The sequence below is a fragment of the Oryza brachyantha genome, chromosome 1, assembly GCF_000231095.2.
Source record: "Oryza brachyantha chromosome 1, ObraRS2, whole genome shotgun sequence".
Lineage (NCBI taxonomy): Eukaryota > Viridiplantae > Streptophyta > Magnoliopsida > Poales > Poaceae > Oryza > Oryza brachyantha.
The window spans coordinates 30,301,098-30,312,272 of record NC_023163.2 but is presented as its reverse complement, the minus strand read 5'-3'; the positions used below and the strand labels follow the sequence as shown (position 1 = coordinate 30,312,272).

At 39.0% G+C, this 11,175-nt stretch overlaps 2 protein-coding genes across 4 annotated transcripts; one reads left to right on the top strand and one right to left on the bottom strand.

Moving 5' to 3' along the window:
- Positions 1–839: 839 nt before the first annotated feature.
- LOC102722827 lies at positions 840–4,050 on the bottom strand. Of its 3 annotated transcripts, none has more exons than XM_015835208.2 (4): positions 3,883–4,050; positions 2,716–2,823; positions 1,781–1,845; positions 840–1,573 (listed from the first exon to the last, which is right to left on the bottom strand). In XM_015835208.2, exons 1-4 carry the CDS (start codon positions 3,979–3,981, stop codon positions 1,426–1,428), a joined length of 420 nt encoding a protein of 139 aa, XP_015690694.2. In that variant the 5' UTR covers positions 3,982–4,050; the 3' UTR covers positions 840–1,425. The 3 variants fall into 3 exon arrangements, with proteins under 3 accessions (XP_015690694.2, XP_040383274.1, XP_040383285.1); XM_040527340.1 differs by lacking the exon at positions 3,883–4,050 and adding an exon at positions 3,268–3,432; XM_040527351.1 differs by lacking the exon at positions 3,883–4,050 and adding an exon at positions 3,149–3,187.
- A 580-nt stretch (positions 4,051–4,630) lies between these two features.
- Positions 4,631–9,554, top strand: LOC102722548 (uncharacterized protein slr0889-like). The gene is made up of 12 exons (XM_006646515.3): positions 4,631–4,988; positions 5,078–5,206; positions 5,462–5,656; positions 5,857–5,904; positions 5,980–6,108; positions 6,294–6,418; positions 7,068–7,178; positions 7,628–7,736; positions 7,816–7,934; positions 8,535–8,688; positions 9,136–9,280; positions 9,406–9,554. The coding sequence occupies exons 1-12, from the start codon at positions 4,869–4,871 to the stop codon at positions 9,474–9,476; spliced, it is 1,455 nt and encodes a 484-aa protein (XP_006646578.1). The 5' UTR covers positions 4,631–4,868; the 3' UTR covers positions 9,477–9,554.
- Positions 9,555–11,175: the final 1,621 nt, after the last annotated feature.

The window sequence follows — 11,175 nt, the reverse complement described above, 5'->3', positions numbered from 1 at the left end:
ATCACTTGATAAACGCTGATGAATTAAATGAGCTAATCTTCCACGGATACCAATACTATTGGAAATATTCAGGTCGCGATCACCAAGGAAATAAGCTTGAATATAAAAAAGACTGTAGGGGTGACAACATATTTGTAGACAAAAGTATATATTCTTAGCAACTAGAAACCAAAACTGGAAATATAAACAAAAATAAACTTTGTTAAAAAAACCTCAAAATTAACACTAAATTCAAAGTTGAAAAAAAAATTAATTTTAGCTTATAAATATAAGCAGAAATAAAAATATCAAGGTGTATTAGAGGGGAGAAATTTATAGCTACCTGCCTTTTAATTGAAATCAACGAATTACTGCCAGTATATCTGGTAATGTGTCCTTTCTTAGTCGCCTGGTTGGTCTATTTATCGATAATCATAATCAACTAAGGGGGTGTTTATTTCTCCTCAACTTTTTTTTCCCTGTCACATTGAATGTTTGGACACTAATTAGAAATACTAAATATAGACTATTAATAAAACTCACCCCATACTGTGGACTATTTCACGAGACAAATCTATTGAATCTAATTAATACTACCTCCGTTTTATATTGTAAGTTTTTCTAGCCTTGCCTAAATTCATTCATAAATGAATGCATATAATTTATATATGTGTCTAGATTCATTAGCATCCATATGAATCTAGGCAATGCTAGAAAGACTTACATTGTGAAACGGAGGGAGTACATAATTAACGAATGTAATGCTACAGCAAACATTTGCTAATCATGGATTAATTAGGCTTAAAAAATTTGTTTAATGAAATAGACTTTATTTATGTAATTACGTCTAAACATCCGATGTGACAAAGAACTATAAAAAAGTCCTTGGATCCAAACAGCCACTAACATTTGTATTTGTTTGATATGCCTGTTCGTGTTAACATGTAAGCCATACAATCATGGCTCAAACCGTAGGTTCGTGTGACGTGAATATTACAGGATGGATCCTTCCAGCTGCATGGATCACAAATGTTTTACAATCATACGGTCGTGAGCAACAATTGGACGTGGAGCCAAAAACATTCCTGCCAATCCAAACGTGTGTTCCTGCTGTTTCTTGGTCGCTGTAATACACACACGCAGATCTTAGTTGTTTGGATCGGCCAATAAAGCTGAGACCAATTGTGAAAAACACATTCCAGGAAGGAAAACGCCATTCTTAAAATTAACCAATAGCTTCAACTTCAAGAAAAGAAATCCATAGTATCACCTAACAGACACTCGGACTGTCAACATTATCAAAACTGTTACTATATTCAGCTGTTGATAATCTGGTTCCTGTGTTTTTCATTCCATATAGAAGCTTGATCTTGGCAGCAGAAGCCATGACTGAATAAGTTTCCTCAGTATCACAATATCTGAAAATGAGCGAAAGTTTGGTTTCCATCATTTCCTTCTACGAGGATCCCGGCTAAGACCATGCTTTCTTAAAGTTCTGATATAATTTCGCATCAGACTGAACTTGTTAGAACCCAGGTGGTGCAAGTAATCCCATGTGAAGATCCCTGTCTTGTGCAAATCGTCAAACAGTATCCTATGGTAAAAACAATAAATCAGAACAGACCTTGCAGGTGAAAGTACAAAATACACATTTCTTAGAAGAAAAATCAGTTGTTTATAAAAGATATAGATGCCATAACCAATTTACTTGTGTGCAAAAGCGTACTATTATGAGTGCAAAATATGGGCCATGATTTCCTTTTATGCAAACGATATTCGCATATGATCACGAGACCCTTACCGAATTCCATAGTTTCCTACCGATTCAGCTGACATTATCCCAACATGTCGTCGCCCAAATAGAACCTGCTCAGGAATTACAAAGTAAATATAAATTGAGTTTTTTTTGTTACAGCAGATAGCAAGGCCTGGAATAGGAAGCAAGCCCTTTGAGAAAGTTCTTTATATTACTGGCAATATACCTGTGCATTACAACAGATCCATATAATTGATGATGTATTACACAAACTCATAGAGAAAAGAAATGGTCCATACAACTAATAATGGATTGCATAAGTCCATAGAGAAAAGAAATGATCCATTCAACTAACGATGGACTGCACATGCTCATAGAGAAAAAACGGTTTTCTAAAAGAACAACATTATTTTTTTCTGGTTTTTTGAAGATGGATTTGTGTGACATGGGATGGGGACGAGAACGGATACCTCCGCTTTTAAGTAGTAGGGATATACTCCCTCCAGTCAAATATTTGAAGTTAAAGACAAGGTTCAGTCCAACTTTTAAATTTCCGACAATCAATATTTCTCAAATGCTTAGGTATAAAACAAAAGGAATGATGTACCTAGATTTGCCTTGAAAAGTATTACACAATATCATAAACTTATTCTAATATAAATTGATGGTAGGAATTTCATAAGTATGACTGAATTTTGTTCCAAACGTGAAATATATGAGCAGAGGGAGAACCTGTTAAGTGACAAATGATTTATATTGAGCTTAGTGCTTTAAGGTCAGAACAAAAGTATCAAACAAATTTCAAAGACATAGGTAGATAGCTCTATAAGCAAAAAATGTAGCGCTAAATAAGCAAAACATGCATAATTTTTGCCCCACCCCAACAGCAATAAGCTTTAAATAGGTACTGTTTCGTTGAGAGTAACCCAGAAGATCAAGTGTATCATGGGGTGCAGAAAATATACAGTACTACAAATTACCTTCTCACCAGATACTGATCTTATTTTGCTGTCAGCTGCTGGACTGTGTACTCGTAGAAATTCAGCTGAAAGATGGAATGTGCTACCATCAGCAAATTCAGCCTCCACCTGTGAAGAACAGAAATATAGCTCAATAGTCACTGATACCACCCAATCAAGGCATCGTGTAGCAATATGGAGGAAGACTTCTGCAGCACGATCAAATTAACGAGAAAAATGAAAAGAAAACCATCTCGGTAATTTATAAAATCAAATTGCACATCAACAAGAGCACTAATCATGGGATGGCTATAAAATTTAGACATCATGATAAATTCATGATCAGTTTTGGCTTGTATGTTCAGTCCAATTGTCACTGGTGCTGTTAGGTATAGATGATCAAACAATCACAGATCAAGATATTTGAAGTCTATACTACATTATAGCATATTACCAGATCTAGGCAACATGTTAGCATGGTGTTGATATGTCAGGCAGTTGAGCAACAGTTACCACATTTACCACCGAGGCTCAGAACAAGCACGATAATAACCGATTTTTAAGCGCATTTACCACCGAAGCACTGAACAAGCGAAGCAGGAACTTCGTGACAGGGACGGGATCAGACATCAGAGAGAATTGAGATAAAGACCACTCATATGAGCCTGCTTGGATCATATGGCAAGATTTCTCACTAATTGGAAGGGAACATCACGGACAGCTCACTATGGATTCTTTTCATACGTCGCTATCGCTCACCCACGGATGAGCAATAAATTCGCCTTACATCCCCCGCTGCTGAAAAGCGCAATTCGCTCGGCACCAAATCGAGTTCCAACCAGCGAATTCGCACCCCCCCCCCCCAATTACTTAAATAGAAGAGACGATGGATTGTGCATTCGGGCGATAGGGTGAGTTGAAGTCGACGGCGCAGCAGCACGGTGGTCCGACGCCACGCCGGCACTGTAGCGGGTTTGGAAGCGAAGGCGCACTTGGGCTACGCGACACCGATCGGAGCAGCACTCGCCACCAACCAACCAAGTAACCAACCAAAAACAGTGTAGTAGCAGCGAAGCGAGGAACAGGTAAAGCGCGCGGGATCTGCCGTCTGCGCAGCGCGGCGAGGGGAGCAGCCACATGGAGACTGGAGAGGGAGAGAGAGAGAGAGGAGGAAACGAAGCGACTCACCGATCTGGGCGGGTGCAGCTGGAGCTTCGTCAGGCGCGGTGGCTGCGCCGCCGCCGCCGCGGCGGCGTGCATCCGCCGGACCGCCGCGCCCATCGCCATGGCCGAACAGAGAGGCCACCTGTCTGTCTGGTCGGCTGTCCACGCCGCACGAATCTCGAGGCCGCCGGTGGCCAATCTGCACCGTCCGTTGTCCCGACCCCCCGAAGCAGCCGTCTCGCCCACGGGGCCCACCTGGCCCACCTCGCCGTCCTCCACGAGGCCCACGACTGGGCGCACCTTCCGTGGCGTGCGAGACCTGGCGAGCGCACGTGTCGTAAGTGACGCAGCACGAGCAGTGATAAACGGATCGGGCTAACGTTCACGGATCCCCGTATACCAAAAAGACTTTATCCATATAAATTATTTCATATTTTTCATTTATATATAAATTTTTATATATACAAAGTTTTTATATTAAAGATTTGAACAATAAAACAAATTAACATATAAATACCTAGTTAAAAATATCTAATTTGGACATATCATCTTAAACAATTATATAAAAAATATTCAGTTACTCCATTTTCTAATTAACACAGCTTATTCTGATCTATATTTGACCATTTATCTTTCTAAAAAATTAAAAAATTATAAATTATTTTGTTATGATTTGATTTATTATGAAAATAACATTAGTGTAATGTTCATATCGATTAGCGGGCGCGGGGCGTTCGTCGTTTGTCTTTTCGGCAGTGGGCTGCCGGCCACGTACGCGAGGCCGTCCGCGAGCCACAAATCGGGCCGCCCCGCGCGCCCCGGCCGCACATCATCCCCAATCAGGCATACCGCATACAGCAGGAGCAGCGTATCGATCGCCGCCACTATCTATCACGGCGCCGCGCCCGCCGCCGTCGCCGACTCGCCGTGCCATCCAGTCCAGACGAGTCGAGGTGCGGCCACCTCCTCCTCGTCCCGTCCGCACCCGGGAGGGAGGGAGGGAGGGAGCAATGCCGCTGGCGCTGGCGCAGCTGCAGGACATCGGGGACCGCATCTCCGACCGCCTCAGGCCGTGGAGCCGCTCCGCGCAGTTCTGGGTCCGCGCCGCCGACATCTACACCAGCTACAAGGTGCCGAACTGACGGCTGCTCCTGGTGTGCGCGGCTGGTGTTTGATGATATGCCTCTGAGGTTGGGTGGGTTTTGTGTGATCCGTTCAGGTTTGCCAGCTGCGCGCGGGGTTCGTCAAGGATGAAGAGGAGCGGGAGGCCATGTGGGAGCTCCAGCACGAGATTGGTGCGCAGAAGATGTACTCCCTCTGCTCTGAGCTCGGCGGTCTCTTCCTCAAGGTATTTCCAGCCATTTTTTTCCCCATGGATTGTGCATCTGTTGCTTAGAACATTAGCGTTGGGACTGAAATCTCTGTTTTTATATAGAGCAAAACATCTGGCAATTTTCGTTGTGTTAGGCATGTAAAGTCCAATTGTACTGTAGACTGTAGTGGCACCCCTGCTGCCTTTGCGTTGATGATCGAGATGTACCGTCCTTACTTAACTTTCTTGCTCTCCTTGATGTGAATGCTCTCTGACACTGGATTTTAACAGGCTGCACAAATTCTGGGTAAGCCTGACTTGGCACCGATGGCTTGGGTGAAAAGGCTGGTTACATTGTGTGACAAGGCTCCAGCCACACCCATTCATGTTGTTAGAGATGTTGTGGAGAAACAGTTTGGCAAGAGCTTTGATGATATGTTTGAATACTTTGATGTTGAGCCTGTTGGATCTGCTTCTATTGCACAGGTTTGTGTGGATGCCTTCTCATTTTCTCATCATCTGTAATTCTGTATGATTTGGTGAAATTATTCAGACTGCTTCTTTGCATGATTTATGTGATCTCTAGGCCTATTTATCTGCAATATGCTTCTTTGTGCCATACCACTTTAATATTGTAACAGGTCACTGTGCATGTCACATACTTAGTATTGTTCCATAATTTTTAGGTGCACCGAGCAAGGCTTAGATTATCAAAGACAGATGTTGCTGTAAAGGTTAGCAGTTCAACTACTTGTTCATGATATTTTCTTGTCTTTTATGTGACTTATAGTGGATGTCTTATTCTATAGGTTCAACATCCAGGAGCTGAAAAATTGATGATGGTTGACATCCGGAACATGCAAGCATTTGCATTGTTTTTGCAGAAGTATGACATCAACTTTGATCTATACTCTGCGACCAAAGAGATGGAAAAGCAGGTTTTTATTCAATTCAATAGCAATGTCCTTTTTTTTATTTAGCCCATTGCACTTGCCTACACCTGTTCTAAAACCTTGATGTAAACTTTTTAAATACCAATATGCATCTTGCCTTGGTATCTGGGATCATAACTGTTAGTACTAATCCATGATATTTTTTGCATTGCCACATCATTTCATCCAAGATATGCTATGAATTTGACTTTGTGCGCGAAGCGAAGGCGATGGATAGAATACGAGAATTCTTATTTGTCACTAACAAGAAACCTCCTGTCATAGTGCCCCGTGTGATTCCTGAAATGGTTAGCAGGTATTGTGCCATGTCTATGCTATCAGAAACACTTATCATTTTGTTAAAATATACTTCTGTAACATATTTACTGATAGACACAAAGATTGTCAATCATCAGAAGAATTCAAGAGCATCTGTATTTTTAGGGCGAATGGAGCAACTATAAATTTATCCATTTGCTAATAGTTTGTAACTTCATTCGAATGAGCATTTTTCCCCTTCAAATGGGGTTTTCATCTTGAGAGTTCCAGTGTCTTCCATTGCACAAGGGATGATGTAGGAGTAATTGCCTTACACTCCATTGGAACATAAGCACATTTAACTTATATTTTTGTAGTTGACCTGCCTGCCTCACTTCCCCAGTCTCTGTACTTTCTCACAGTGAGACAGTGGACTGACAGTGTTGGAGAATTTCAAATTTCATGAACAAATTACTATCCATAATGTATGTTCCTGATTTTATATTGTCTCTTCTTGTGCTCCAAATGTAGGAAATGCTGTGATATGTATGAATTTATCCACTGTTAGATAAAATGAAAAGTGTCTTCACTGAGATTCAGCAATATTTATTGATGATCTCAATTTGTTGACCCCACATGTCCTTATTTATTTATTTTTTAGAAACATTGTGCGAAAACAGTATATTTTATTCTTTGCATTTTTTTAGGGAGGTTTTGATAATGGAATTCATTGAAGGGACACCAATAATGAATCTTGGCAGTGAAATGGCTAAAAGGGGCATTGATCCTGGTGGTAAGATCGCAACAATGGCAAAGCAGTAAGCCCCTTCACCTCAAAAGAGTATGGCCCTTATTTGCTTGGTTTATGAAACCTTACATTAGTTTTGCTTTCTGGGGTATCTTGATGCATTAGGGACATTGGAACTGATATAACAAAATATCATGCTGTCCATATCAAAGGATAATAGTACAGATATTTAGTGATTCCTTTCATTTCCTCCTTACATATGTTTTGAGTTGGTGGTAGTTTGTTCTAAACAGTAGCCTCTCCCCAACTCTATTCACACAAGAAGTTCCACAGCATCATTTGAACTATATGTCTATATATCCTCTCCATGGATCTCTTGTTCATCGCCAATCAATTTAATGCACACATGAGCACACTTCTAGTTTCTTTTTTAGGGAAAAAAATCCTTTGTTTTTATGTGTTTCAGTGATTTTCACTGCTCTGGCACCATCTCAGAATATATCGCTTTTCTCAATGCAGGAAGATTTTAACAGATCTTACACTTGCCTATGGTCAAATGATCTTGAAAGATGGTTTTTTCCATGCAGATCCACACCCAGGAAACATCCTTATCTGCAAGAACACAGAGGCAAGACTTCTCTCTTCCTCTACCTATTTTTTTCAGTGGTATTTTCCTCTTGAACAGTTTTATGGTGGCCCTCTGTTAGGTAGCTTTACTTGATTATGGACAAGTGAAAGCAATGCCAGACGATTTACGACTTGCTTATGCAAATCTTGTAATTGCAATGGCTGATGATGATTTTTTGAGGACTAAAGAAAGCTTCAGGTACAAATAATTGCTTGCTTTGTTAAATGCCATTTGGTCCTTTCTGTGCAATTTTCTAAACAGTTCAGAGTTTAAGTTTATATATATACTGTTCTTAAGATAAGCCAATAGTGATGATGGAAAAAACCTGACACCCCACGTCCCCACCTGTTCTATACTACAATTTTTACCCAGTGCTTCTTGTAGTCCTTCGATGTTACATATTAATCCCTTCACACACCACGTGGTCTGTAAATGTACAAATTTAAATTTAGGAAGGTCTAATATGACCAATTTGGCACACATATCTGTAGCAGTAATGCCACTTTAACTTGCAAGCTCTCCCTGTGACAAAAATATGGAGGGTTATGTTCAATGAAAAAAAATCATGCTCATTTAATTTGCCCCGAACAGTACTAGGAGTCTAGTGATGATTCATTTTAACCATCAGGAATGCGCAGGCGTTTAGCTAAATAGCTAGTTAAGCAATAAATTAAACTCGGTTGATGTATTATATTTATGGAATGGCATAAAACGTATTGAAAAGATGGAAAATTTGTTCCTGTGAAATAGTCGTTCGTCCATTGCTTATTTTTTCTTATGGCATATGAAATATTCCAGGGAGATTGGTATTGAAACATGGAGTATAGCTGATAATGAGCTAGAAGAATTATTTCAGTTATCCCTTAGAATGTTCGATACAAGGTTACCACCAGGAGTAACTGCTATGTCGCCCTTCGCTGAGGATTCTTCACTAAATAAAGTTGGAGTGCAGGTATGAGACTATATAATGTCATACACCCTCTACTCCTTTTTATTTGACGTTATTGATTTTTATCCATGTTTGACCATTCATCTTATTTAAACTTTTTGTGCAAATACGCAAAAGTCTACCTTTAATGATAAAACAAATCACAACAAAATAATTAATAATTATGTATTTTTTTTGAACAAAACAAATGGTCAAATATAGATGTAAAAGTCAACAATGTTAAATAAAAAAAATCAAAGGGAGTAATATACAATTTTTCCCTTTTATGTGAGAAAAAAATATTATACACTTCTAATTTATAAGCATTTAGAAAAAAAACATTTTCTTCCATTTTCTTGCCGTTTGACTTTATTTATGGAGTATGTGGTTTATATATTTGTTTGTGCCGTTTGAGTTGTAGAGTTGCATTACTAAAAGATGTCTCTGTTCTGTTTGCTATCTTATTCAAAGAGCTTCCCTGAAGAGCTATTTTCGGTGCTCCGAACTATACAACTTTTGCGTGGGCTTACTGTTGGGATGGGCCTTAGATTCTCTTGTGCTCAGCAATGGAAGCCAATTGCTGAGGAAGCTTTGTTGAAGTCTGGCAGACTAAAAGGTAACTTCACCTCCATCAGTTTAACCAATCTACATCACATTTGGCATAACATTATGGCGATGGATAGATACATTCCTTTCTTGTGCATTTAGATTGGCTAACTTGAGCTTTGTTTATGGATTCAGCTGCAAGATCAAGACGGCCACGAAGTTTTATCAGGAGATTGTTTTGGAGAGATAGTGACAACTGTACATGATATTACAATTGTGTGATATAACACATGTCATGTACTGAATTGGCATTAAAACAGGCTTAAGCCTCGATTTTTAATGATAACTACACATTATTTCCTTTGTGCGATATGTTTTCGACTCATCAAATGTAACTTCTTTTTTGAAAGGGAAATTCAATGGAACTTGTTTCAATGAATGTAGCTTCTATATTTCGGATTTTTGGGTAGGCCAGTATTTAATACGGTAAAATTTCTCTATTAGACATACGTAGCAGACAATGGGGGTGAGTGGATGACATATTTATAAATAAAAAATAATATATTAATAAAACTTTTATATATGTATTCTTAGCTATTTAAAGTTAAGTCTGAAAAATAAACTATACTTCCCTATTTTGCACGTAGCAGCCACAAGGTTCCCTCGTATTGCAGCCACACCAACCACTGTACCTTAGATATGGTGCCCTCAAATATTATACACACGGATGTGTTTTTAATAGGATTTTAATTAATTTTAATAATATCTTCATCTCTTCAAGCACGTGTTAGAAGACATGTGAATTTTGGTGACATTGATCTCAGTTTTTGTTTGAGTGTGTTAGAAAGACATTAATAATTTCAGTGAAGAATTTTGGTGACATTGATCTCAGTTTTTGTTTGAGTGTGTTAGAAAGACATTAATAATTTCAGTGAAATTGATCTTTTGTTTTGTTGGTTCTTTGAACTTGTGTTAGAAAGCATATATGTAGGATGTTGGTTTACGCATCTTCATGTAAACATGAAAAACAAAAGGAGGAAAATAAATTTTTTGGTTGATTATATGTCAACCGCACACCACTATATACACAACACTACAGAGCCAACAATGCTTTCTCTAACACATGCTCGAAGACATGAACTAGCAGCTTATTTTTCTTCTCACTAAATTCCTATTAAAAGCTCACTTGTATATATGTAATATTTATGAGTATCAAGATTGGAAACCTGACGCCTAAACTCCACCACCACAATATGGTGCTTCATAAGATAAACAATAATAAGCAATTTTATTTTGTTTCACTTATGTACGATGTAACGATGGTCTTGATTTCATGGGCATTATGATTTTTGTGTGTTATTGGTTCATTCTTGGATAACCAAACCTCTAATGCATTTACTAGATTATGAACTGTATCCAAATCTACATACATAATTTGTCATTCTACATACATAATTTGTCATTCTTGGATAACCAAACCTATAATGCATTTACTACAGATGGACTCGCAGCACCCTGGAACTGAAGAGGAATTTGGTTGCATTTCTTTTGTCTTCGACGCTTTATCCCACTAATCAATCTCATCCCTTTGTAAGTAAAATTGTTCTCGGTCCATCCAATAAACGTCCACATCATTTTGATCATACTTATGCTTATAAGCCAAAAATTAAATTTTTAATCTGAAAGACCAACGGGTGTTTTGATACTATTTGTGATGGAAAATTGGTGGACTTAGGGTGGATGTATACATGGGACTAACGTGGTTCAGGTTACGACATCTGTACATAGAACTGTTGTTTGGTCTATACATGTGCACGTGACAACAATCAACCTTGGTCAATGACGACTACGGGGACTACACTCGGGAGGAGCAATGATGGTCTGTAGCGGTCAGGATGCCATTTCAAAAGGTAAGGTGGGACAGACATCAAGATCTGAGAAGGTCAACATTGGTCAATGGCGAAT

What these genes read in the sequence shown, in the direction of transcription:
- LOC102722827 (XM_040527340.1), bottom strand. Translation starts at nt 3,372, where the DNA reads ATGATCCAAGCAGGCTCATATGAGTGGTCTTTATCTCAATTCTCTCTG. An exon ending in GCTTGTTCAGTGCTTCGGTG is followed by an intron (nt 2,824 to 3,267) that starts GTAAATGCGCTT and finishes TGTTCTTCACAG; the next exon opens with GTGGAGGCTGAATTTGCTGA. An exon ending in GATCAGTATCTGGTGAGAAG is followed by an intron (nt 1,846 to 2,715) that starts GTAATTTGTAGT and finishes ATTCCTGAGCAG; the next exon opens with GTTCTATTTGGGCGACGACA.
- LOC102722548 (XM_006646515.3), top strand. Translation starts at nt 4,869, where the DNA reads ATGCCGCTGGCGCTGGCGCAGCTGCAGGACATCGGGGACCGCATCTCC. An exon ending in TCGGCGGTCTCTTCCTCAAG is followed by an intron (nt 5,207 to 5,461) that starts GTATTTCCAGCC and finishes GGATTTTAACAG; the next exon opens with GCTGCACAAATTCTGGGTAA. An exon ending in TAAATAAAGTTGGAGTGCAG is followed by an intron (nt 8,689 to 9,135) that starts GTATGAGACTAT and finishes TCTTATTCAAAG; the next exon opens with AGCTTCCCTGAAGAGCTATT.